This window comes from Gambusia affinis, linkage group LG05 (assembly GCF_019740435.1).
Source record: "Gambusia affinis linkage group LG05, SWU_Gaff_1.0, whole genome shotgun sequence".
Taxonomy (NCBI): Eukaryota; Metazoa; Chordata; class Actinopteri; order Cyprinodontiformes; family Poeciliidae; genus Gambusia; species Gambusia affinis.
This window is the reverse complement of record NC_057872.1, coordinates 14700943-14726058: the sequence shown is the minus strand read 5'-3', so window position 1 is coordinate 14726058 and position 25116 is coordinate 14700943. Positions and strand designations below refer to the sequence as shown.

The 25116-nt window shown below is 36.6% G+C and overlaps 1 protein-coding gene across 1 annotated transcript in view; it reads left to right on the top strand.

Moving 5' to 3' along the window:
• Nucleotides 1-1919: 1919 nt before the first annotated feature.
• Nucleotides 1920-25116, top strand: part of LOC122831416 (dynein axonemal heavy chain 11) — a 46114-nt gene continuing 22917 nt past the window's right edge. The window contains exons 1-51 of the mRNA XM_044117576.1: nt 1920-2301; nt 2414-2560; nt 3316-3509; nt 3585-3774; nt 3855-3954; nt 4075-4286; nt 4379-4600; nt 4699-4866; nt 5011-5127; nt 5217-5354; nt 5454-5569; nt 5648-5843; nt 6059-6163; nt 6804-7199; nt 7399-7731; nt 8518-8772; nt 8852-9021; nt 9110-9332; nt 9435-9551; nt 9809-9895; nt 9986-10144; nt 10390-10473; nt 10602-10760; nt 10853-10975; nt 12128-12250; nt 13574-13798; nt 13869-13960; nt 14268-14394; nt 14531-14683; nt 14770-15003; nt 15652-15783; nt 15907-16067; nt 16148-16304; nt 16508-16653; nt 16734-16850; nt 16937-17075; nt 17216-17308; nt 17389-17583; nt 17658-17735; nt 17822-17954; nt 18817-18944; nt 19256-19404; nt 19509-19659; nt 19794-19925; nt 20975-21148; nt 21718-21922; nt 22997-23162; nt 23416-23518; nt 24244-24483; nt 24565-24726; nt 24822-25015. Coding sequence (XP_043973511.1) covers nt 2080-2301; nt 2414-2560; nt 3316-3509; nt 3585-3774; nt 3855-3954; nt 4075-4286; nt 4379-4600; nt 4699-4866; nt 5011-5127; nt 5217-5354; nt 5454-5569; nt 5648-5843; nt 6059-6163; nt 6804-7199; nt 7399-7731; nt 8518-8772; nt 8852-9021; nt 9110-9332; nt 9435-9551; nt 9809-9895; nt 9986-10144; nt 10390-10473; nt 10602-10760; nt 10853-10975; nt 12128-12250; nt 13574-13798; nt 13869-13960; nt 14268-14394; nt 14531-14683; nt 14770-15003; nt 15652-15783; nt 15907-16067; nt 16148-16304; nt 16508-16653; nt 16734-16850; nt 16937-17075; nt 17216-17308; nt 17389-17583; nt 17658-17735; nt 17822-17954; nt 18817-18944; nt 19256-19404; nt 19509-19659; nt 19794-19925; nt 20975-21148; nt 21718-21922; nt 22997-23162; nt 23416-23518; nt 24244-24483; nt 24565-24726; nt 24822-25015 — 8342 coding nt within the window. The 5' untranslated portion in view covers nt 1920-2079. The remainder of the gene's footprint in view (nt 2302-2413; nt 2561-3315; nt 3510-3584; nt 3775-3854; nt 3955-4074; nt 4287-4378; nt 4601-4698; nt 4867-5010; nt 5128-5216; nt 5355-5453; nt 5570-5647; nt 5844-6058; nt 6164-6803; nt 7200-7398; nt 7732-8517; nt 8773-8851; nt 9022-9109; nt 9333-9434; nt 9552-9808; nt 9896-9985; nt 10145-10389; nt 10474-10601; nt 10761-10852; nt 10976-12127; nt 12251-13573; nt 13799-13868; nt 13961-14267; nt 14395-14530; nt 14684-14769; nt 15004-15651; nt 15784-15906; nt 16068-16147; nt 16305-16507; nt 16654-16733; nt 16851-16936; nt 17076-17215; nt 17309-17388; nt 17584-17657; nt 17736-17821; nt 17955-18816; nt 18945-19255; nt 19405-19508; nt 19660-19793; nt 19926-20974; nt 21149-21717; nt 21923-22996; nt 23163-23415; nt 23519-24243; nt 24484-24564; nt 24727-24821; nt 25016-25116) is intronic.

Here is a 25116-nt window from a genome sequence, read left to right as displayed (position 1 = left end):
CACACAGAGAACACAGGTGGAATACAAGCGACAAGATGTTATTATTTAGTCAATGAGATCAATTATTTTATAGACGGGAGTTCACCAAACAATAGACGCATATAGCACTCTCAATCACCAGCCAACTTTCTATCTATCTATCTATCTATCTATCTATCTATCTATCTATCTATCTATCTATCTATCTATCTATCTATCTATCTATCTATCTATCTATCTATCTATCTATCTATCTATCTATCTATCTATCTATCTATCTATCTATCTATCTATCTATCTATCTATCTATCTATCTATCTATCTATCTATCTATCTATCTATCTATCTATCTATCTATCTATCTATCTATCTATCTATCTATCTATCTATCTATCTATCTATCTATCTATCTATCTATCTATCTATCTATCTATCTATCTATCTATCTATCTATCTATCTATCTATCTATCTATCTATCTATCTATCTATCTATCTATCTATCTATCTATCTATCTATCTATCTATCTATCTATCTATCTATCTATCTATCTATCCACATAAAATCTACCTGTAAAGACACAAGTGACAAATTGCTGTGCTTTCATGCTATTTGTTCATGTCTCCTAAAAATCTGTGAAAAGAGAAAGCGGCGCCCCCTGCAGGTAGTCAACATACACTGAAAAATGACAACCTTACTTTTTTACCAATTTGAATAAGAAGCTGGACCGCATTGTTATGATCTCTTTTCCACACAAGACCAAGTAGGTATAATTTTTTTCTTCCCTTCATAATGAACACCATTTAAAAACTGCATTTTGTGTTGTCTTTCATTTTCATAAAATTTATTTGTTGTTCTGGAATACTGTAATTTACAAGCAAAATTAATTCATTTATAAATAAATAAATGAAATGAAGCAAACTCTTTTTACGCCACAAAATGTGTGAGTAAATCTGAGGTCAGATTTTATTGTTTTATGTTTGCAATGGTCGATTCAAGCTTTCTTGATTTCTTTTTTTTCTGAATGTTTTGCCACAACACACTTATTTTATTTATATATTTTGAGAATGTCACTGTTTATATTTTGTCCTTTGATTATTTATAGTTTATACTGGTGACATGCAAAAAAACCTTTTTTTGTAGGTACAAAGAAATTGTACCTACAAGTAACTTGAGGTTGCAGAGGAAATTCAACAAAACTACAATAACAAAGTTTAAATATGACTGAGTTTGGGCTATTTTACAATAGGCAAAAATTTAATTATCTAAAACATAAGACTTAATATTGTAATTTCATTGAATGAAATGGAATGTTTCAGAGGTTCTGATGACACATTACTGCACAATTTTCTAACTTGTGTTTTCTTTTCTTTTTTTTTTTAAAGTATAAAAAAGTTTTAAACTTATAACTTTTTCTCATAAGCTTTAGTCAAACAGCTTGTAAATAATGACCTAAGTTGTTAATTGGTAGTGTCTTAATATGAGCTTCTAAGGCAAACAGTCTATGAACATTTGTTGAGGATAAAATGTGATTTTGTCATGAATTATTGCATACTTGCATGTTGTCTGGTATCTTTTATGAAGAACCAAATTCACAGTCTAAATGCCTACTGTTGTTGTCACTTGCCAGTAAGAATTTGTTAAAGGTAACATTACTTCATGGTGCTTTAAAATGGCACTATGTGCTTGGAAAATATAGCAATGCCCCTTTGATTTATAGATCCAGTTCAGTCTTTTACTATAAACTGATTCATTATTTGGGAATAACTGACGAATTGATTTAAAATGTTACTACTGTCAGAAAGCTATTTACACGGACACAAATAAATAAAACACAAACGTTTCTATCTGTTTCTATCTATTCAGCCGAATAGCTGGCTGTGATTGCAGATTGTGTGTGTTGCTAGGCAACACAATGCCAAACCGACGTAAGAGCTCGTGCCATTTTCTACGTAATGACATCAACTTGCAGTTTTCTTTCGGACACTGAGTCTCTTAAATTACTGTCCCGAAACTGCCGCAAACTCGTTGATTTTCTAGATATATTGTCAGGAGGTGTGAGGCTAGGTAGAATTCAGCTTGTTATGGTCGGGGACACGACATGTCAGACGAAGAAAGTCTAATTGTGCCATCTTTTCTCGAAGATGTCAGAGTTAAGTTCGTCGGGGAGAAAGTGTGTTTTCTTTTGCAGCTGCAGAGACAAACATGGGAGCAGAGTGCTGCGGACGGAGAGTTTCAAGCACTGCTCCAGGACTTCTTCCAGAAACAGACAATTCTATATTTCTCATCAACCAACAAACGCTGTGTGCTTTCTTCAAATGAGGTAAGGTTGACTTACAATCTTCAGTTCTTGTTTTTTTTTTTTTTTTTTTTTTGTTTTAAACAACTTTTATGACAGCGTGTTCCTTAAAGTCTCACATTTATTTCATATGCAGGTCCTACCTGTTGCTGCTCAAAGCAGACAAATCTACATTCTCAAGAAGAGACCTGCTTTGATTGACACTGAGAACTACAGGAGGCTTCTGAATTTTGGTCTCCTGTCTTCATCGCCTCTGCTGCAGCTTTCAGGTGCTATACAACAGGTGATTACTCTGTTTGTGATACAATAACCAAACGAATGCTTGGCGTGTCAGTTGTCCACAAACTTGGCAAATAAAGCCGATTCTTATTTTGAGTTTTATATAAATATTGTCTTGGAAAAGTATTCAAACCTCATGTACTTTTAAACATTTTGCCACTCTACAGTCCTCAATCTGTGATATATTAAAATTTTATATGATAGATCAATACAAAATAGTCCAGAATTGATAAGACAATGGATGGGTGGTTTTATTGTTCTTATGTACAAATAAGAATCTGAAAAGAATGTAATCCATTTACATTCAGCCCGTGTCTCTTTTAGATTTACACATTTGGAGTTTTAGATTTTTGTTAAATTCTTCTCTCTAGCTCAAGCTCACTAGGTTTTGTTGGAAAGTGTACACATAAGTCCACATGTCTTGTGACAAACTCTCAATTAAATTTAGTTTTGGGAAAGCTTGTGTTGGCCTTCGGGATGCTGCTTGTTCTCCAGTGTTTCCTTGGAAATCTCTGAAGACTTCAAGGGCTTCAATATAAATGCACAGCAGTATTTTCATATTTTTATTTGCAAGAACATTAAAAGCCTGCATCATTGTCATTCCACTGTATTACTTTTGTTGGTCTATCACATAAAAGCCTTTTAAAACACATTGACATTTGTGACAAAATATATAAAGACTGAAGCGTTACGAATACCTTTGCATGGACTAAATAGAATTCCTAACAAGTTTTTCTGGAATCTGTGATTTTACACAAGGTATGTGGCCCACTACTGACCAATGGCAAAAATCATCCCATGTGGCCAACTTTGATTTCTGAAGACATCAGTCGACATGTAGAGAGCATGTGCAGTATGACATCCGTTGTACAAGGGCAGGTTTTAGGAAAAACCATCCTCCCTATTCCAACAACGACGGGCTGGATGGAAAAATCCTACAACAGATTTAAAATGTAAGGACACACTAATAAGATACTGGGTCTCTAGTTCAATCCTAGTCTCAAGTAATTTTTATTTTCCACTCAAAGGTATGAAAACTACGACAGGACTTTGGCTCATACCATTGAGACCCAGGTTATCATCTGGAGCAGTTTGATTCAGAAAATGTTAAAGCAGGACTCATCAGACCTCCTACAGTCAGGCTGCAATCCGGAGCCTAGTATAGAAATCAAGTTTTGGGCTTCCAGAAAGAGCAATCTTGAGGGTATTCATCATCAGGTATGATTATGTGTCCTACTGTTGGCTAAAATACAGTTTCATGCATCTCCTATTTAAGTGTTTGGAACTTCTACCAACAGCTACAGAGTCCCAGTGTCGAAATTATGGCGAAAGTGTTGGAGGTGATGGACAGCAGCTACCTTCCAGCTATCAACACTCTAATAGGAAATGTGTCTAATGGTATGTTGTATCTGGTATGTTTTTAAGACCATTTTAGTTTGATCACAAAAACATGTAACATTCATTCTTTTTTTTTTGTTAAAATGATTGTTTATTCTTCTCCAAAATCAAAATGAAAAGCCCTTAAAGAAGCCCAGGATGTTGACCTGTATCTACAGCCCCTAGATGCGCAGTTGTCTCAGCTGAAAAATAATGGATTTATTGATATGGAGAAATGCACCCCTGCAGTTTTTCATACACTATTCCTCATCTGGACCGACTGCCAGTATTATCAGAGACCGGCTCGCATCGTGGTGTTACTCCAGGAACTCTGCAATCTGTTCATTGAACAGGTATCAATCTTCTGAAAAACTCAAACCATGGAATTTTTCCTGGTTTGCTTGTGTGTACATTAATATACGGTATGTAAACTTTCTCATTATAGGCTTCTGCATTCCTCCCTGATGATCTGCTACACAGAGAGGATACAGAGGAAAGTCTGCTCATGATAAAGAAGGTAGTCAAAGCTTTCCGATGTGTCAGAGAGAGTTACCAGGCCCAGAAGGAGAAGCTAGCCAGGCAAAAAAGATATCCGCCTTGGGATTTCCCGTCTGCCATGGCTTTTTCACGTTACAACCAATTCATGAATCGCTTGCTTCAGCTGGAGGTAAGAGGATGTATATTTTTTTCCTTTTGTTTTTAAGTTTTGCTTTCAGCTTTCATATTTTGCTATATTGTTCGACTTTTCAAACTGTTTCTTTATAGTACTTGTTTGAAACTATGTTGGAATTTCAAATGATGGAGAAGCTAGAGCTTGGTGGCATTAGAGGAAAGTTCTACGGTGAGCAAGTAACCAAGATACACAATGAGTTCACCAACCACTGCCAGGCATTAAAGTACAGTAAATACAATCCACTTGACCTCACCTCTCAGGTAAAAACGTCTATTTATTTTTGCTGGAATTGATTTACTTAAATCCAAACAGTACAAAAATATCAGTGCATGAAAACTGTTGTAGTTCATGAATTTATTCTGTTTTCTTTCTCATTGACCTTTTGTTCTATTTATTGATGTAAGGCTTTTGAAGATGATTATGACACTTTCAAAAGACAAATTGCAGACTTTGAACTTCGCCTTGCCAACTTGCTTTGTTTGGCTTTCAAAGATTGCACCGGACTGGAATCAGCTTTAAAAGTATGTTTTTGTTTATTGTTTAAACACATGATTGTTAAGTGGCTATTGAATTAAAATAATTTAACAAGACAATGACATTTCTTTTTTAGATGCTTACAATTGTTGCACCCTTTCTGGAAAGAAGTCAAATCCGACACTTGTTTCGTCCATCCTTTATTCTACTTCAGCAGCATTTCAAAGAAGAGCTAGGGAATTGTAAATCTATGATTAAATCTCAGCTCAATCCGGTAATTTTTTCCCCTCAAAAAATTCATTAGCATTCTAAATTAAACGTGACATAAAAAGGTTTTAGTTTGTCTTTCTCCTTTTTATTTTTTTTTTTACAGGTGGACAGTGGTGTAATGAAGAATATGGCACACACATCTGGATTTTTAAAGTGGGCAAAAATGCTCAAAGAACGCATTGAAACACCATGGAAACAATTCAGATTACTGTTTAATGAGTTAGTAAAAATAAGACATTAAACCTTTGTACTGTTGTTGAAATAGACAAGACATTGTTTTTTATATAATCATTGTAGGTCTGCACAACATGTGGAGATGGTGAATGTGTACAGCACTCACAGAGACATGGTGAGTCTCTTGGACCAGTGTGAAGAGGACATTTACAGTGACTGGTGTAATGGTTTGGAACAGACTTGCCAGATCAACCTCAACCAGACTCTGATTTCAAGAAATCCCACATCTGGTCTGATCTCGGTCAACTTCAGTCCAAAGGTAAATGGCATAGGGTCCCTGTAAGACATGGTATGAGACAATAAAATGTCTGTTTCTGATTTTAAACCCTTAAACGGTTTAAAATCAGTACAATGTTTTTAGGAGGGCATTTAATTGTGACTATCTTCTTGAGGTGCTAATCTCACATAGACATTGTATCTTAACATGTTATAAGATCATTATTTTCTGTATTTTTTGTAATTATCTCTCCTCAGCTTTCTGAAATCTTGAAAGATGTCAAGTACATCCACACACTCAGTGAGAAAACCATTCCTACAGAGGCAATAGCTGTTTTCGACAAGCGTGGCATTTTCACAAAGGTGAAATGAAACATGCATTCCACTTCTTTACACATGGTCTGCTTTATTGAGTTAAATAACAAGCAATTTTTCATACTTATTAGATATTTACTGTCTTCCACAAAGTACTCACGCTCATTTTCTTGTTTCCAACATATTTATGTTTTGACACAATAAGGCCATAAACGTCAATGTATTTTATTTAGATTATTTATATGTGATTGTTCAACTCATATATAACTGTAAAGTCGAACTGCAGAGATAAAAGGTTTTACAAATAAAAATTTGTTTTTAGCGTGCATATAATAATAACTGTACACAAAGTCCAGAGCAGCAAATTGTCTCTTTAATTTAATAGAGTCCAACTTTGTGTAATTTATTTTTATGTAAGCAGACCTGGTCAGTGAATATCGCAAACATTTTTAAAGAACATTTGTAATCAAGCTGAATTATTGTTCAAATGCATGACCCATTTTTTTAATGGATTTTAATTTTTTTTTATCCATAAAAAAATAGAAAACAGTTTTCTTTGATCTCGTCTTTACAATCATTTTCTACTTTGTACTTTCACAAAATGTAAAAAAAAGGTTAAAAACATTTGTATTTTTGCAAGGTCCTCTATACATTCTAACAACTGCAGGTCTTTTCTATTGTGTTTAAGTATCTCAACAGTTTACAGCTGGTGGTACAATGTTACAACAAGCTAAAGATGACCGTGTTAGAGGTGGAACTTCCTCTCATCAGAGCTGAGCTGGTCTCTATAGACTTGCAGCTAGCAAAAGCAGAGACCACCCTGACATGGCAGGCTCAGGATTGCTGGAGCTTCATTCAAAGCACAAAGCACCTGGTCCAAGACCTTGCATATCGAGTCGGTAGAGCCAAGGAAAACTCTGATACAATTCAATCAATTATAAAGGATTGGAGCAAGAAGGCCATGTTCTGCAGAAAGGACAACAAGAAAGGCTCTCTTATCCAACTGGAGAGCAAAATGGACTATGTAAGCAGGAAGTACAACTCCATGAAGAGGGATGGGGAATTCATTCATCAGCTAATACAGGTGTGTGGGGTTTCAGTTTTCTATACTGCAAGTGAAGACAAAAACAGCCAACCATTAACAAGGTTCCACAAAAAGCAAGTTGTGGAGTCGTCTTTAATTAAAGCACATTTAAACTGATGTATATCTTCTGTTCATCATTTTACTTTGAGTCAAAAGTAAAATGTCTTGCTAAAATTTTATTTATCTTATATTTCGCAAGGAGAATATGGTCCTTTTTCATGCTGATCTTGCTTCAGAAGGATGGCCATCCTACCTGGAATATATGGACGAGTTGCTAGTCGAAGGACTCTTCAGCTACATCAACCACTCTCTTCAGTTCTTTGTGGACAATATGGAAATTTGGCCATCTCAGCCTCCTTTGTTTGAAGCCCAATTATTGCTGAATGGTTCAGTTTTAGGTTTTAATCCTTCAATTGACCGAGATGCAGGAGATGGTCTCTATGAACTGGTGGAAGGACTGATTGGAGACATATTCAAGTCTTCTATGTATATCCAGAGGGTTGCTGGTCATCTTAGCATGGAGACCTATCAGGTACTCTGCTCAAGGTTTAAATATTTACGTGTTGTACATTGTATTCTAACTGAAGAATGTTAGGTGGATCTGAAGTAACTCAAACTCTGCACCAATTAATATGCATGGTGATGCTGGCATCGTGCTGAGTGTTTCCCTGCCAGCAGTACAGCTGCAATGAAAAACCAGCTATTGTATTGTAAATGGGGTATTTTTTAAAGTTATTTCACTACAAATAAATAACAAAATGGTTTAAACTTGAACCCAACTGTGTTCCATAGCAGGGCAATGATCCCAAACATGTTTAAACTGGTTTTGGGGTGGACAAAATAGACTAATAATAATCATCTTGAAGGATGCTGATCTCAAACCTTTTGGAAATTTGTGGAACAAATGTTTATTACTCAAGACTATTGTTATATCATATTGATCCTTGTTCCACAATGAATTCATACTTCTTGTATTTGATATTAACTGAAGTTGTAATAATCATTCATCCCTAAAGAATGGTTCAAATTTACCCCTAAGAGGCCAAAAACTCAGAATTAAAATTGGCAAAAATCGTTTGTGGAAATCACATTGTGATTTTGAAATATATTAGTGTGAAGGCTTTATAAGACTATAAAGAATTTATATAGAGAAATATGTTTTGTTAATTGCAAATATGTTTATAAATGGTATATTCTTAACCATTAACCTTCTTTTCAGGGAAATTAGCACATTTTCTAAAATACAATAAAACTGTAATCTGCTATTGTTCTAGTACTTGCTTCTGATGATTACTTCTTTTTGTCATAACCCTTACAGCATATCATGGCTGACATGCCAGATTTATCAAACCTGAGGCAGAAAATAATGGCTAAAGTGGAGAGTGTTCTTAGGAAAATGGAAAATTACCAGAAATATTTTGAATGCTACACCCACCTATGGCAGGATGACAGAGCAGAGTTCCTCAGCCAGTTTCTCAGATATGGTCGTGGTCTTTCAATAGACGAGCTGGATGTCTGTAGAGCAGATGTGCTCCCCGAATCCCCCCCTACAACCGAGAACTTCAAAGAACAGGTAAACACATTCCAGTATTTATGTTTCTTCACAATATGGTGGGTTTGTGTGCTATTTGTTGTTCGATTTTTTTTCACAGATTGATTATTATGAGAAACTGCATGCTGAAGTGGATCAACTTGAAGACTTTAGAGTCTTTGATGGGTGGCTTCGAGTGGACTGCAGGTTCTTTAAAGTCAGTCTTCTAAACACAATTAAAATGTGGAGCTGGCTTTTTAAAGAGCATCTCTTGACATATCTGATGAACAGGTAACATTAATTTGTCCATATTTCTACACTTCAAGTCAAGTCAAATCATAACATCAATTGTTTTGAGTGTGCAAATTTTACCACACAGTCTTGAAGAGCTGCAGACATTTCTCCAAGTTGCTGTCAAGGGGTTGAACAGTCCCGCTGTCAAAAGAGACCACCAAGGTTTTATTGATGGTATGACCCAGCTGTTTGCTGTCAGAGACAGACAAAGTACCATAGATATGATGTTTGAACCTCTTAGAAGAACAATACTCCTCCTAGAACGCTATGGTGTGACAATACCTGAACTTTTCTACACTCAAATGGAGGTTGGCACCTATTTTATTATTTAATTTATTTAATTTATTTATTTTAATGAAGAAATCAATGTTCTATATGAGGTAATTTAAATTCAGTTGGCTATTTCACAGGAACTCCCAGAGAAATGGAATGAAGTAAAAAAACTGGCCTTAAAAGTGAAGAATGAAGTTGCTCCCATGCAAAGTGCAGAAGTGATAGTTTTGAGAACAAGATGCATGGATTTTGAGGTGACAAATCATTTTATAGCATCCACTTGTTGTTAAAATCCCATAAATTATATTAATATTCAATTCCTGATTTGCTTTCTTAAAGTACTGTGTTAGTAATAGGAAATTGTGTAAATATGAAATTTTGTTCAGGGTTCTTAACATCAAGTTTAAATGACTTCACCTTCAGAGAAATAAAATAAGTAAAATGGGAAAGTAAATGTTTGAAAAGAATACATACCACAGTGCTGTTCTTGAAAATCACTGCTTATTTTCAGGTGAAACAAGCCAAATTCAGGGAGAGATTCAAAGAAAACGCACCCTTCAGTTATAATACACTGAATCCCTATTCTAGTCTGGAGAAAGTAAGCATTACTTTCTACAGTAGACAATAGAGATTGTTGTTTTATTATACAGGGTATTTTGACTATATTTTTTTCTTCTGTATTGTTTAGTCAGAAAAAGCCATCCGAGATATGGAGAGAGAAGTAGTAGAGCTACAAGAGTCCACAAATCTGTTTGATGTAACTATTCCCGACTACAGAGACATCAAGCTCTGTCGACAGGAAATCACTGTCCTGAAAGAACTGTGGGACATTGTGATATATGTGCAGGCAAGTTATTCCACTTTCTGAAATGTCATTTTTCAAAAGAACCTGGAAATGCAGCCAAAAGATGTATTGCATCGTCAGAATATTCTAGCACCTAAATGACTTGTCTGGTCTGCCCTTTACGAGGCAGTCTTTGAATCTCTGAGTAACCTCTAACCTTTAACTGTCACCATTAAAGACCTTCATTCTGCTGACCCCTGTGCGTGTGTGTGTGTGTGTGTGTGTGTGTGTGTGTTTTATCTTTACAGAGCACTGTTGAAAACTGGACAAAGACCAAATGGAGGCAGATAAACGTGGAGCAGATGGATGCAGAATTGAGGAGGTTTGCCAGTGTAAGGTTACCAGCAGTGCTATATCACACCACCTTATCTCTCCTGCAGTTTTACAGTTATGCATCATTACCATTTGTAACAGATGTCCATAATAACTAATTATGTTTATCCACCTTCTGCTTCTGTAGGACATACGGAAGCTTGACAAAGACGCACACTTTTGGGATGTGTATGTGGGATTCGACCTGTATGTAAAAAAGCTGTTGACATCATTGCGTGTTGTGACTCAACTACAGAGCCAAGCAATACGAGAGCGCCACTGGATGCAGCTGATTAGAACAACAAAGGTCTGTAAATGCAGACTACCGGAGTTGTGCTACATTTTTTCTGACACGATGGAAACCTTGGGCTTTGAATCAATGTATTTCTTTCTGAACAGGTTGACTTCACTGTATCTGACACAACCACCTTGGAGAATCTTTTGGATCTGCAGCTTCATTTATTTGAAGATGAAGTCAGCATTATAGTGGAAAAGGCAGTCAAAGAATTGGCTATCGAAAAGGTTTTTTTCTCATTTATTTTAAATTGAATACCTGAAACTGCTACATCTGTAACCCTTAGGTAAATATCAAAATGAAGATACAAATACATAACACTACCAAAGGTTTCAAATATTTTTAGTGTTGTTTGCCGTAGATCGGTGTACAATAGAAATACACTGATTGAGAAATCTGCTGGTGACTGAAATCAGACAATTTCTGCTTAACCAGTGACTGACTAGTCATAAAGTCAAAGTCCTGAACTTTTTGCAATCTATGAACACCCCGAACCTAAGCTGCACTACTAGGTTGTAGTGACAAAAAACACCCTTTGGTAATGATATAATTACTAAACAACAAAGAGTCATTTTCTGTATCAGAAAGGTGTTTAAAACATGCCAGAGACGGCACAGCAGATATAAGAAGCAATGATAAACAAATGTATTGAGGTAAATTGGCCTTTAATTCAGACTATTTTAAGAAAAAGATTGTGGTAGATTTTGGTCATTTCATTATTTTTGCCACTTTGTATTTTCACAATTTGGGCATGAAATACCTAATTATTTCAGGTACCAAAAGGAGTTATGAGCCTCAGAGAGTCAATGTGTACCCACCTTGTTGTCACTTCATTGAACTGGTGGAGTAGGTAATTGATCCAGAGTCAACTTTATCAGAAAACGGGATGGTCCTAAGAGTTAAGGGATGTTTGCTTTTTTTCCCCCTATTCAGTCTCTGTTACGGAAATTTCTGGTTTGGACATGTTTGTTGCATTTCAGTTACAGTAAGGGCCTATGTTCTAATGGATGTACACACAGATTGGTGTTCACAGTTTGTTTACCAGTATAAGATGCTAAACAAGTTAAAAACTGTAACCAAAATCATGCTCTCTATGTTTTAAGAAATCTAAGATTTTTTTTACGACTCTCTTTCTAATATGAATAAAAAATAGTTGTTAATTATAGTCCTTAAAGAGAAATCAAACTTCAATTGGTACTGCTAAGTCAAATCTTTACAAAAAACTGCAGCTCAGAATTTGGCCACAGATCTCCTATTGGTGCATATCTACTATATGTCATTTTCATCCACAGTGCATGTAAAACAGGTAATAAAACTAGCTTAAGCATTTTGTAATTTAATAATGTCATCAATATAATAACCACTCTGTTGTTTTTCAGATTATAACAGAAATAAGCCAAGCATGGGGATCAATGGAGCTTTCATATGAGGAACATTACCAGACCTCTCTACCACTACTTAAATTTAATGAGGACCTTATTGAAATGCTTGACGATCATCAGGTAGTTGTTTAACCTTTTAAAAACCTAAATTTGTGGTTTCACAGAGGAAAAAAATAAATTATTAATTTAAGTACAAGAATTTCTGTTAAGATTATCTCTCTGTAAGGACAGGTTGTAAGTTCTTAAGCTAAGAGTGCAGAATGGCGTGCCATTTTCAATGTCTGATGGCACAGCTGAGAGCAAAGGGGTGCCTATTGAATCCTGAGATTTATTGCTGCTTGGGGGATGCAGAGCATTGTTGCTCCTTGGTGATCTTTGAACATGCACAACAGATGTGTGGGAGGGTTACAGCCAGCAATTAGAAGCCTTGCTACTTTAGTGACTAAATCTTTGTTGAAGTGGTTGGGTTGCCCTGCTGATGAGGTGGAATGTGTTCTTAAACAAAACTGACGTATGTAAAGTTCTCAATGTGACATTGTCTTGCCATAGTTTGTGTGGTAGTTGGGTGTTCTGGCCTTTTACTCTGGATTTAGTTTACATTCCCTTGCAAACATATTAGTATCACTTTGATTTTCTCACTTTTGGCCATAGTAAAAAGTGCAACCTCCTTTGTTCTGCTGCATTTAAACAAAAGAATTTGCCACAAAATATCCTCAGATGTCACAAAAGGAGTGCATAAAATAATCTTAGTGTAAGTCCAACGGTTCTGTGAAGGCATCAGAGGTTTGCCTGAGAATATTAATGAACACACCAAGCTCAAAACATTGATATTGACATATGTTCTCACTCCAAAGTGACTAAGTGCCAGCTTTTTTTTTTTTTTTTTTTTTTTTTTGCAAAGACAATATTAAGATGTCAATCTCCAAAGGACTTGCAGCTTTAAATACAATGGTTGTAAATATGGTGGTTCTGCAAAGCACTGACTAAGTTGCTTGAATAAAAATACACATCAGATAATTGAATTTTAAATTGAAAGAAAACTTCAAGAAACATTTGGTGTGGTCTATCACATAAAATATTAACAACATACATTCAAGTCTAGAATCATCCCATTACGTTGTTGTGCTTTATTGTATGATATTATATGGTATTGTATGGTTTAAGGCAGGGGTCACCAATCTCGGTCCTCGAGGGCCGGCATCCAGCACGTTTTAATTCTCTCCCTGGTGGCACCAACAACCTTTTCAGCATGTCAATGTTCTTCTTAGGCCTTCTAACGAATCATCATTTGATCCAGGTGCGTTAAACCAAGGAGAGAACTAAAACATGCAGGAGGCCGGCCTTCCAGGACCGAGATTGGGGACCCCTGGTTTAAGGGAATCTATTTAGGCTTCATGTTCATCAGCTTTGTTTCACACATTCCGTTATCTTGCCCTCCTGAAGATTCAGCTCCAGAATGTCATTCAGAGCAAGCATGTGGCTCACTTCTTAGACCGGGCACTGGAACTGCAACATCAGCTCACTGCTGCTGATTGTGTGCTAACTATTTGGATGGAGGTCCAAAGAACATGGCTCCACCTTGAAAGCATCTTCCAAAGCTGCGATGACATTCACCAACAAATTCCTGACAATGCTTTAAAATTCCAAAAAATAGATGCTGAATATCAGGTATGAATGTTATTGTGAGGATTGTTGAAGTCATGCAAATTTCATTCTTTTAAACATATTTTTCTTTCAGGAGTTAATGCTGGACAGTGCTAATACTAAAAACCTAATTGAGGCCACCAACAAGCAACATCTGTTTGAAAAATTAGAGGACTTGCAAAAAAGGTGTCTATATATCTTTCGAAACCAGTGGTGTCAAAAGTCAATCCTCAAAGGCCAGTATCCTACATGACTTAGTTATTTCCCTGACTCAACTCACCTGAATAAAATAATGGTTCATTAACAGGCCTCTGCAGAACTTTGACATGATGAGAAGGTTGTTGGACCATTTGAATCGGCTGTAGTAAGAAATATCTAAAACTAGCAAGACAATGGCCCTTGAGGACTGGAGCTGGTCACCCATGCTTTAAGCTATAATTGGAAGTATTTTGGACATTTTCCGCTTACTATCCCTGTTGATGCTTTCTGCCAGGCTGGCTCTATGTGAAAAAGCTCTTGCAGAATATCTGGAGACCAAGAGAATTGCCTTTCCCCGATTCTACTTTATTTCATCTGCAGACTTGTTGGACATCCTCTCCAAATGGAGTCGCCCAAAGGAGGTAGTGTGATGCAGAGTTTTACATCAGTTTTGTTTCACTGAATACCTATCAACTTTTACATGTAGTTACTGACTTTCACTATCATTTTGCTAAGCACGTATTTCAAATAAGGGTAATGACCTATTTCTTATTCTAGGTTACTGTTTATCTTCCAAAACTGTTTGACAGCATGTCAGATCTTGAGTTTAACACAAGTGGTGTGCTGCACAATCCTAAACATGCTTTGGGCATGTACAGCAAGGAGAGAGAGTATGTCCAGTTCCAAACTGATTGTTTCTGTAATGGACGGGTAAGATCAAATTCATTATGATGGGATGTAAAGTATGTCTCAGACATTTCTAATAAAAAACCTTCGGTAAAAATCCTAAACGTAAGGTGGAAGAGTGGCTCACCCGTCTTGAGGAATCTATGAAGAACTGTATCAAGGTTCACCTGTCTGAAGCTGTGTCTTTATATGAGGACAAATCCAGAGAGCAGTGGATTCTTGAATTCCCCGCTCAAATTGCTCTCACCGGATCGCAGATCTGGTGGAGCAATGATATGGAGCTTGTTTTTAGACGACTGGAAGAAGGATTTGAGTCGGCATTAAAAGACTACAACAAGAAACAGGTAAGATTGGCTAAGGATTTGTTTTTAATGAACATTTCTTTGCAAGAAATAAAATAAGTAGGTCCTTAGCTTAGGCACACTGTCATGATGGTTTATGAAAGAAAAAGTAGTTTTTACATTTTTATTAGATTTTTGTCTTTGGCATAGCTATAAACTGTTTGTTGCTTGCTGTTTCTTTAATGTGACTTTTGAAGTGGAGATTGTGTTCTTCATAATGATTCTTACATTGATGACATTTCCTCTTAATCATGTCAGACTCTGTGACCTGAGCAAGGCTTGAAGGAGCTTTATTATGGGCTATGCTCATAATAAGTTGTCAAGTTGCCACAGTTGCCAATTTCATCAGTAAAATCAAAGGTTAACTTGACCTTGGCTTAATGTTTGAATAATCTTCATCTAGCATATAGGCATGCACTGATCGAACCTGCTCTCCTGCAACAATGGGGACAAATAATGCTTTACCCGATACAGGGTCCACATTCATTTATGTGGATTCCATGTTTTTCTTGAAGTGCAATTTTAACTTTGTTTAAGACCTATCATTGACACAAAGAGCTTGAGCCAAGTAGTATTAAATATTGCTGTCATTTCACTCCCATGTTTTCTCTGTTCTGACGAATATTGTTTGACTCTGTTTTACCCCTGAAGGTCTTCCAACTCAACATTCTCACAGAAATGCTCCTTGGTGAGCTGAGTCCTGGTGACAGACAGAAGATCATGAGTGTCTGCACTGTTGATGTCCATGCTAGAGACATTGTTGCCAGCCTCATTGACCAAAAGGTTGATTCAGATAACTTAGAAAGTACTTTTGCTGGGACTTTTTGTTTGTCGTCATTAACCTAATATTTGCGTTTATCAAGAGGGTGTATGTAGTAACAGTGTGCTTTTTATGTCAACTCAAAGGTCACCAACTCTCAGGCATTTCAGTGGCTTTCCCAGCTTCGACACTGCTGGAATGAGAAACTGCAACAATGCTATGTCAACATCTGTGATGCTCAGTTCCTTTACTCATACGAGTATATCGGAAATACTTCTCGTCTGGTCATCACTCCCCTCACAGACCGGTATCAATATCTTTTTTGATTTTCACTCTCATAGTAAGATTACAACATGAATGATGAATAAAAAGGCCTTTTGTTTGTAGGTGCTACATCACATTGACTCAATCACTCCACCTGAACATGAGTGGAGCCCCAACAGGCCCTGCTGGAACAGGGAAAACTGAGACTACAAAGGATCTCGGCAGAGCCATGGCCGTCATGGTGTACATCTTCAACTGTTCTGAACAGATGGACTACGAGGTGAGTTGAACAACTAAATGTGTGAATTGACAATGTATTATAAAATAGAAGCAAAAGGGCTTTGTTTTGTATGCATTTGCATTTCCCTCCTTTTCTATAATTTTTCTGAATAAAATCAAGTGTCGCACATTGCCTGATTTGTAAGTAACCTTAACCTGTGGCTAATTTACAATTTGCAAAATTTCTGCTTTGTTTATCTAAAGTCTATGGGAAACATCTACAAGGGTCTTGCGCAGACTGGAGCATGGGGCTGCTTTGATGAATTCAACCGTATCCCTGCGGATGTCTTGTCAGTGGTCGCAGTTCAGGTCAAAACCATTCAAGACGCTGTTCGTTCTAAGAAGGAATCGTAAGTATCTGAGTATTAGTATGCTCAAGTTTTATCAGAGAATTGTGTACATTTCTCCATCAACTTATGTTCCTATTTAGGTTCCTGTTCCTCAATCAGAATATCGCCTTAAAAAAATCTGTTGGGATTTTTATCACAATGAACCCAGGCTATGCTGGCAGGGCTGAGCTACCCGAGAACCTAAAGGCCCTTTTTAGGTGGGAATGAACACCAGTTTCTCCTTCAAATTGTTTTTTAATCAACAAAAAAAGTTTAATATGAAAACGGTTTGTGTCCTGCATAGGCCCTGTGCCATGGTGGTGCCTGACACCGAGCTTATTTGTGAGATAATGTTGGTGGCAGAAGGCTTCCGTAGTGCTAAGCTTTTAGCCAGGAAGTTTACTACACTTTACAGTCTCTCCAAAGAGTTACTTTCTAAGCAGGTAAGAACAATCATTTGCTGAAAATTAGAGCAGAAATGATTTATTTAGCAAGGTAAAATCTAGCAGCACAACATTAAAAAAAACAGGAAAGCTGTTGATAGCATTAGGATTAGAGGTGATGTGTCTTTTTTGCTTTTTAGGACCATTATGACTGGGGTTTGCGTGCTGTCAAATCTGTTCTGGTTCTAGCTGGTTCTCTGAGAAGAAAAGACAGAACAAGACCAGAGGATCAGGTGACTTATGTGTGTCTATCCCTCCATAGTCAGCCAAGATATTAGTATGGTCTAATTTAAAATGGCATATTACTTCCAAGGTGTTGATGCGTGCACTGCGGGACTTCAATATGCCTAAAATTGTGACTGAAGATGTGACAGCCTTCCTGGGACTGCTTGGGGACTTGTTCCCAGGCCTGGAAGTTGAGAGAGAAAGAAACTTTGAACTTGAGAAGGTCATTAGAGAATCGACTGTGCAACTTGGACTGCAGCCTGAGGAAACCTTTATCCTGAAGGTAGGTCATTCAGTGAAAAAAAAAAAAAAATTCCTAAAGAGAAAATGGTTTCGTCAACATCTTTTTTGTGGTAGGCAGTACAGCTGGAAGAACTCATGGCAGTTCGTCACTCTGTTTTTGTCATTGGATGTGCTGGAACTGGAAAAAGCAAGGTGGAACTTTTGTTTCATTTTACATGACAAAATCCAATCACTTTGTAATTTAGATGTCAAATATGGGGTGTTGACATTTTCAACAGATTCTGAGAGTTCTTCATAAAACATATGTAAAGCTAAGATGGAAGCCAGTCTGGAATGACCTCAATCCAAAGGCGATTGACAGAGATGAACTTTTTGGATTCATTCATCCTGCAACTCGGGAGTGGAAAGATGGTAAAGAGGCTGGTGCTAAAAGTATAAGATAAATTCTTAGTAGATTAGAAATCATTCATCAATTTGCTGCTTCATGTTTGCATATTTCCACACAACCAGAGGAAATTGCTCAATTACTAGACATTATATTGCCCTCTACATTTATTACCTCTGGTAATGATATGCAAATAAGCTTAAAGTAAACAAATCTTTTATTGCAGTTGTGTTAATGTTGCTCTGCAAAATGTAGAAGAAAATCCAATGTTTCCCAGGGCCAATGATCGAGATACAACCCCACTGAACCTCAGAGCCTCAACATACATTAAAGTGAGATGTTGAGAAATTGACCTCTTAGCTGTCATCTTCATATCCCAAGAAAATAAGTTATACATTTCTAATTTAAACTTTTTTAACAAATTATTGTCTGAATTTAAAAATTCACCAGTTACTTTTATGTCATAGGAATTGTTATGGATTAGCAAACAAGAGATTTTGGTGGAATTAATTATCTCTTTTTTGTATATGCAATGTCTTCCCCACTAAAAATTGACAAATTGTGTAGAGTAAGAAAAATTATGAGTGAGAGTGCCATTGCAGTTGCACATTTTTAGGCTTTTTAATGATTCTTGCTATGTGTGCCAATAGTTAATGAGGATGCTGTATGTAAAAGAACTTGGTCTTTGTATTTCTGTTACACTGACATGCATCAAAGTGAGGAGTAAAAAGTAAAATGGGGACAGAGATTCGAACTTTGCATCATTTTTTTTCGACCCACGTCTTTAAAGTGGGCAACAAAATTGTGACAGAAGTGTTTTACTTATATGTGAAAACCTTCCTTACTCTTTCCATTTTTTTTTTTTGGTGCCTTCAATATCTGTACAAGGTTTGCTTTCATCACTGATGCGGCAGCAGGCAAACATCTCCCACCATGGGCCTAAGTGGATTGTGTTGGATGGAGACATTGATCCAATGTGGATTGAATCACTCAACACAGTGATGGATGATAACAAGGTACCTCCCTCCTGTTCACTCATACACTATTGTACAACTCATTGCAACCAAGGTGGTGTGTACAGAAAGAAGATGTTTCTTCCTCCTTCAGTCATCAATTCCTGGAGTTTAAGTACTTTTCAGCCTCTTGTCAGAGCGATGAATGTTTTCAGTGTTAATTTTTTATTTTTTTTTTATTTTTTTTTCCCATTGAAAAGAATACTTTAAGATAGCAATTCTAGACTGAAAAGATATGTGTGTGTTTTTTGTACACATTGATTGGGGCCTCAAATGTCACATTTTAAAGTGTAATGATTTGGAAAATCTTTTAGGTCCTGACTCTAGCCAGTAATGAGCGTGTGCCTCTCACCCTTTCCATGAGGCTTGTGTTTGAAATCAGTCATCTTAAGATGGCCACACCTGCTACAGTGTCTAGAGCAGGAATTCTTTATGTTAACCAACAGGACTTGGGCTGGAACCCGTGAGTTATACGTTTCTATTATCTTAATATCCACCTGAAATCTAATCCGTTTGTAGCATTATGTTAATTTTAGCTTACAGTGTGCAAATCACATTGTTGCTCAGGTACGTTACAAGCTGGATTGACAGACGGGAACGGCAGACAGAACGTGCTCACCTGATGATACTGTTTGATAAATATGTTCCTCGTTGTCTTGAGCAGATGAAAAAAAGTTTTAAAACCATAACTCCTATCCCAGAGAACTCCATGATACAGGTAAATATCAAACAAACAAGCAAACATATTTACTGTATAAGTGGATAGCTATATTTAACTGTATATGTATTGTTGTTTGTAAATCTTCACAGTCATAAAACTAACATGTTACTATTATTTATCTCTTCATTCAGACACTGTGCACTTTGCTCGACTGCCTTTTAACTGCAGAAAATATTTCTGCTGAGTCTCCTCGTGAAATCTATGAGACATATTTCACCTTTGCTTGCATCTGGGCTTTTGGAGGAGCCCTTTATAAAGATCAGGTGACTCATTAGTTTTGAGTTATTTAAGGAAATACTTGAGCGTTTAGAAATTTGACCCAAATTGGCCTACAATTCATGATGAAAGTGTCGTATTCAGTTAAGACTGTAATTCATAAGTCATTTGCCTTGTGAAGTAAATTAGCCAAATACAATGTTTACATTGTTTCAGGTTTTGTCAAAGAAGAGAATAGTTATAAAAAATAACTGAGGCCAATATTAACTAACCAAATTGCTGACACTGCATTAATCAAACTAAATGAAGATGAAGCAGACAAGTGTGTCTAATTATATAGAAAGCTTTTTATAAGACTTCCTATGACTTGATCTTTTCTGCAGCCTCATCATTGATTATGTCGTCCTTTTAGATGTTCACCACATTTGTGCTGCAATGGTACGCAGAATGCACAAACCCACATTTTTCTTTGCCTAATTGGAAGTACTCATACTTTAGACTACTTCAGGCTTTGGAAGATAGTACAGTTATTTACCAAGATTGCTTTGAAAGTACAGATTGGACAAAGCTGACCAATAACTAGAGGTAAACAACACCGGTAAATTCAGTGAGCTCACACTGAAAACCCCAGCAGTTTGAGCTTTTATTAAATGATTTATCTGTGTTCTTTGAATTTAAAGTAATACATTTAATTTTATTTTCCCAAAACATCAACATTTTTTTTAATACATTTGAAGAAAAAAACCTGTTTAACACAGCCATGTAATTGCTAGACAAAATTGCTATGTCAGAGAAAATATGAAATAAATCAGAGCAGTCCCTGTAAAATATCCGAACCAACCCTGGGATATTAGATTCAGTATCTTGGGTTACAACTGCTTTGTCATGAAAAAAGCTAGGTGTTGTATTTGTTACTTGTGGCAGCATGCTTGGACAAATGAAAACAGACTTAAATCAATTAATATCAACAAGTACATGAATTGCTTTAGTCCATAATGGAAAAGTTCTGAAGATGATCTAGTTCAACTGTGAGCCAATTAAGTGAGTCCAATAAATTAATGTGCATGTGTTTTTGTCTGATTTTATGCATGTTCAGCTGCATGATTACCAGGTGAAGTTCAGTCAGTGGTGGACAAAGGAAATGAGGACAGTTAAGTTCCCCACACAAGGAACAGTTTTTGATTACTACCTTGACCACCAGACCAAGCGCTTTCTGCCCTGGAGTGATATTGTACCAAGCTTTGAAGTGGAAAACCACACACCATTACAGGTAAAAACTCCTGCAAGTTGTGAGGAGAAGAATACTGAGCAATAATAGCAAACTTTTGAAAAGTGTTTGACAAATAATCACAATCACAAGAGGCAAAATAACCAAAAATGAACAATGCCAGCATATTAAAAATGTTTGTATGCTTCAATGAACATAATAAGAGAGGGTAAAGTCACATCATGGGGTTATGGCAGGGGTGCTGAAATGGAAGATAGGCTTGCCACTGAGTCTGATTACCGTCTACCACTCCCTGTACCGGAGCATGTGGGGGTGAAGGCATGAGCAACAAGACTCGAGCTATCACCCACGCTCCTTTGTGTTTCTTTATGCTCCTGCGTACAGCTGCCTGCGCTCCAAAGGCTCTTGCTGAGCCGTAATTAACGGGGTTTTGTTCTGAGCAAATGATGCTATTATGACAGAATAGTTGTGGTGTTCTGGGGAAATCCAAGAAATTATAAATCACATACAATTCACTGAACACATGTCTGTCAATAAATCACACTCAAAGAAAGCCATAATAACCATGTATGTTTCTGTTCTCCATCTTCCTGCTGTTCCTGTGATTGCAGGCTGTTGTGGTGCACACAGCAGAGACCACGCGTCTTAGCTACTTCATGGACTTGTTGCTGGAGAGGAGGCAGCCGGTGATGCTTGTGGGGAATGCTGGAGTGGGAAAGACTGCACTTGTCAGAAACAAGTTAGACACTCTGTCAGAGAGTTACACAACCTCAAAAGTACCCTTCAACTACTACACCACCTCCCTCATGTTGCAAGGTGAGTGGGTTTTTGATTTGTCGTGGCGCACAGTAGTGCATCAAGTACACTGTAGCACCATCTGGTGGCAATGATTAGATTTTGAGAGGGTGAAGGTGTGGAGAACTTCAGTCTCTACGATTTTTCCCTTACAAATCTCCTACATCTTGTGTATTGTAAAAGTGTTTGTAACCTATCACCTTTATTTGTAACATTTCTAACAGCAGCTCCAGTATATTTCATTAGGATTATATGAGAAAGACCAACAATTGTAATTGTAAAGTGTAAATTTGAGTAAAGTTGTACGTTTCTTGGGCATCATTCTAAGCTTGTGCTCTTCTAACAGCTCCTCTAAAACTCAGCTCCTCTAACAGGATTTCTTTCAGGATTGCCATGTATTCACCTCCATCCATCTTTCCATCAACTCTGACTAGCTTTCCTGGTCAGAGTGCAAAAATGTCTTTCTACGGTACGATGCCTTTATTGCCATGTTTCGCATATAGAACGGTAATGTGCAGTTTAGCTTTCTGCAATATTGATTTTATATCATATTGGCTCAAAAAGTTTAAATTTGGTGTCATCTCTGGCTGTATCTACCACATGATTTGTGCCACAGTGCAAGCAAGACTTCTTCTTGCTTTCCTTCAAAAAGCATTTTTAAGGTCACCCTTCTAGATTCATGACTAATAGTTGGCCTTTGTTAACAGATGCTACTAGTTGGATCTCTATAGCTCCTTCAGTGATACTTTTGGCCTCTTAGCTGCTTTTTCTGACTAATACTTTCTTTTCTCAGGCCTGTCAGTTTAGTTAGATGTCACTTTCATTGTAAGGTTGCGGTTGTACCAGTAACATTTCCATCTCTGGCTTGTCCAATGTATTTTATGGTCTTGATGATGCCTATAACAAACCTCAGAACCTTCACAACTAACTTTTTTAAGACAATAGTCTCTGGTGGTTTTTATTTAGCTGTGTAATATGATGTATTTATGTTTTAATATGACAGACAGAATGTCAAAGTTCAAGTAATTTCTTTGCAGTACAGTGAATGTGTTATTTCTATGCTGTGTTTTATTCCCATTGTTACTTTTTTTGTAGAGATTTTAGAACAACCATTAGAGAAAAGAGCAGGAAGAACCTACTCACCGGTAGGCAACAAGAGGCTAGTCTATTTTATAGATGACATGAACGTACCAGCTGTTGATAGCTATGGAACAGTGCAGCCTCATGCTCTTATACGTCAGCATCTGGATTTTGGACACTGGTGAGAAAACACTCCCACATCTACATGTTATTTCAGATATAACCTTGCAAAACCCATATAACAAGTCAAAGTGTTTAAGAGGTTTTTCACAAACCTTCTCTTGACAGGCTTAGTAACCTCTTGTAGTAACTTCTTGCAAAATTGACAGACCGCAGCAACATGTTATTTATAACATGGGAAGCTAGCTTTACTATATGTACTTAAATTGAAAATGTGTATAATGCACAAAATCTTTTCTTCATCCACTTTATAGGTATTGCAGACAGAAACTGACTTTAAAAGAAGTTCAAAATACTCAGTATGTTGCATGCATGAATCCAGCTGCTGGGAGCTTCATCATCAACCCCAGATTACAGGTACATTTAACAATAAAACAGCTCCTTATTGTGCACTGATCTTTATTTTAGATTTCCGTACAAATGTGTTTTGTAAAGTCCAAATAAGTCTGGCTTTTGAGAGAAAGGCTTTTGAGAGTTTGTGGATTCAGAAAGAGTAGTGAGTCAATACAAAGATGATACATGTGTTTTTATCAGAACTGTTATCAGGATTTCAATATTGTTCACAGGATAAAATTAGCAATGACTAGAGTAGAACGATTTTAAACTTATAAAATATGTGCTTAGTGAAGTATAAACATAACTTTGGCTATAATTATTCTGTGAGGTTGAGATAGCATAAAGACATCCTATATATCTTATTTTAAAGCATATATTTAAACACTACATGTTTAAATTTTGAACAAAAAATACAAAACAAAAACGAAGATAACAAGAAACTGAGAAAAAGGTGAAAGATATAAGTTCCAAGATCTGATGCTATTACAGAATCAACTGTAACAATTTAATTTAAATTAATTAGCAACATTTTTAGATTGTTTTACATATGTTCTTACTAAACATATATGTATGTAAATTTTATTTAGCATAGTAAAAGTTATTTTTAGAGTAAAATCACTTTTTTAAGAGAGATCTGTAAAGCAGTTTTCTTTTGGTAATTTGAGAATTTATTACAGTGATAATTTGACATGTATTATGTCCAGATGATGTCATGTTCATTTCTACTGTATTTTTGTTCTCAACAGAGACATTTCTCAGTGTTTGCAGTAAACTTCCCTTCGCCAGAGTCTCGGGCATCAATCTATGGTCAGATGTTGTGTGGGCATTTAAAACAAAGAGCTTTCAGTCAGTCAGTCCAGAAAACTGCTGCTGCTGTTGTTCGAGCTCTCATGACTCTTCATGACAAGATGGTTCACAGTTTTGTACCCACAGCAATCAAGTTTCACTACATATTTAATCTTCGAGACATGTCAAACATCTTTCAGGTATTGCATATAGTAAGCTGAGGTTATGCTTGACTTAAAATCTTTTGATAAAATATAGACATGATTATTCTTGTTATTTAGGGTATCCTTTTAGCTGGTCCACAGACCTTGAGGGACAGCACTGACCTGGTGGCATTGTGGCTGCACGAGTCCTGCAGAGTGTATTCAGACAGACTGGTAGACATGAAGGACATGCAGCTTTTCCAGAAGATCCAAATGGAGACGGTGCATGAATGCTTTGAGGTGCAATTCTTATGAAGATTAATATGATAAACTTCCATTCTTTACATACAGATTGCAATCATTACAGAAAAAATTACACCTCTGTCCTTCTCCAGGGACTGGAAGATAAAAAAGTGGACAAACAGAACCTACTCTATTGCCACTTTGCCAACATGGACAGAGGATGTTCCTATGCTCCTTTCCATGACTGGTCTCTGCTCAGGACCATCCTCACTGAGGCCTTGAAAAGCTACAATGAGCTCTATCCAACTATGAACCTTGTGCTGTTTGAAGATGCCATACAACATGTGTGAGCATCATTTGACTTATTATTATTATTATATTATGTGTGATTAATGAGCTTGATAAAACATGATTGGATGATAACAGAAATAATAAGTAATAGTAGTA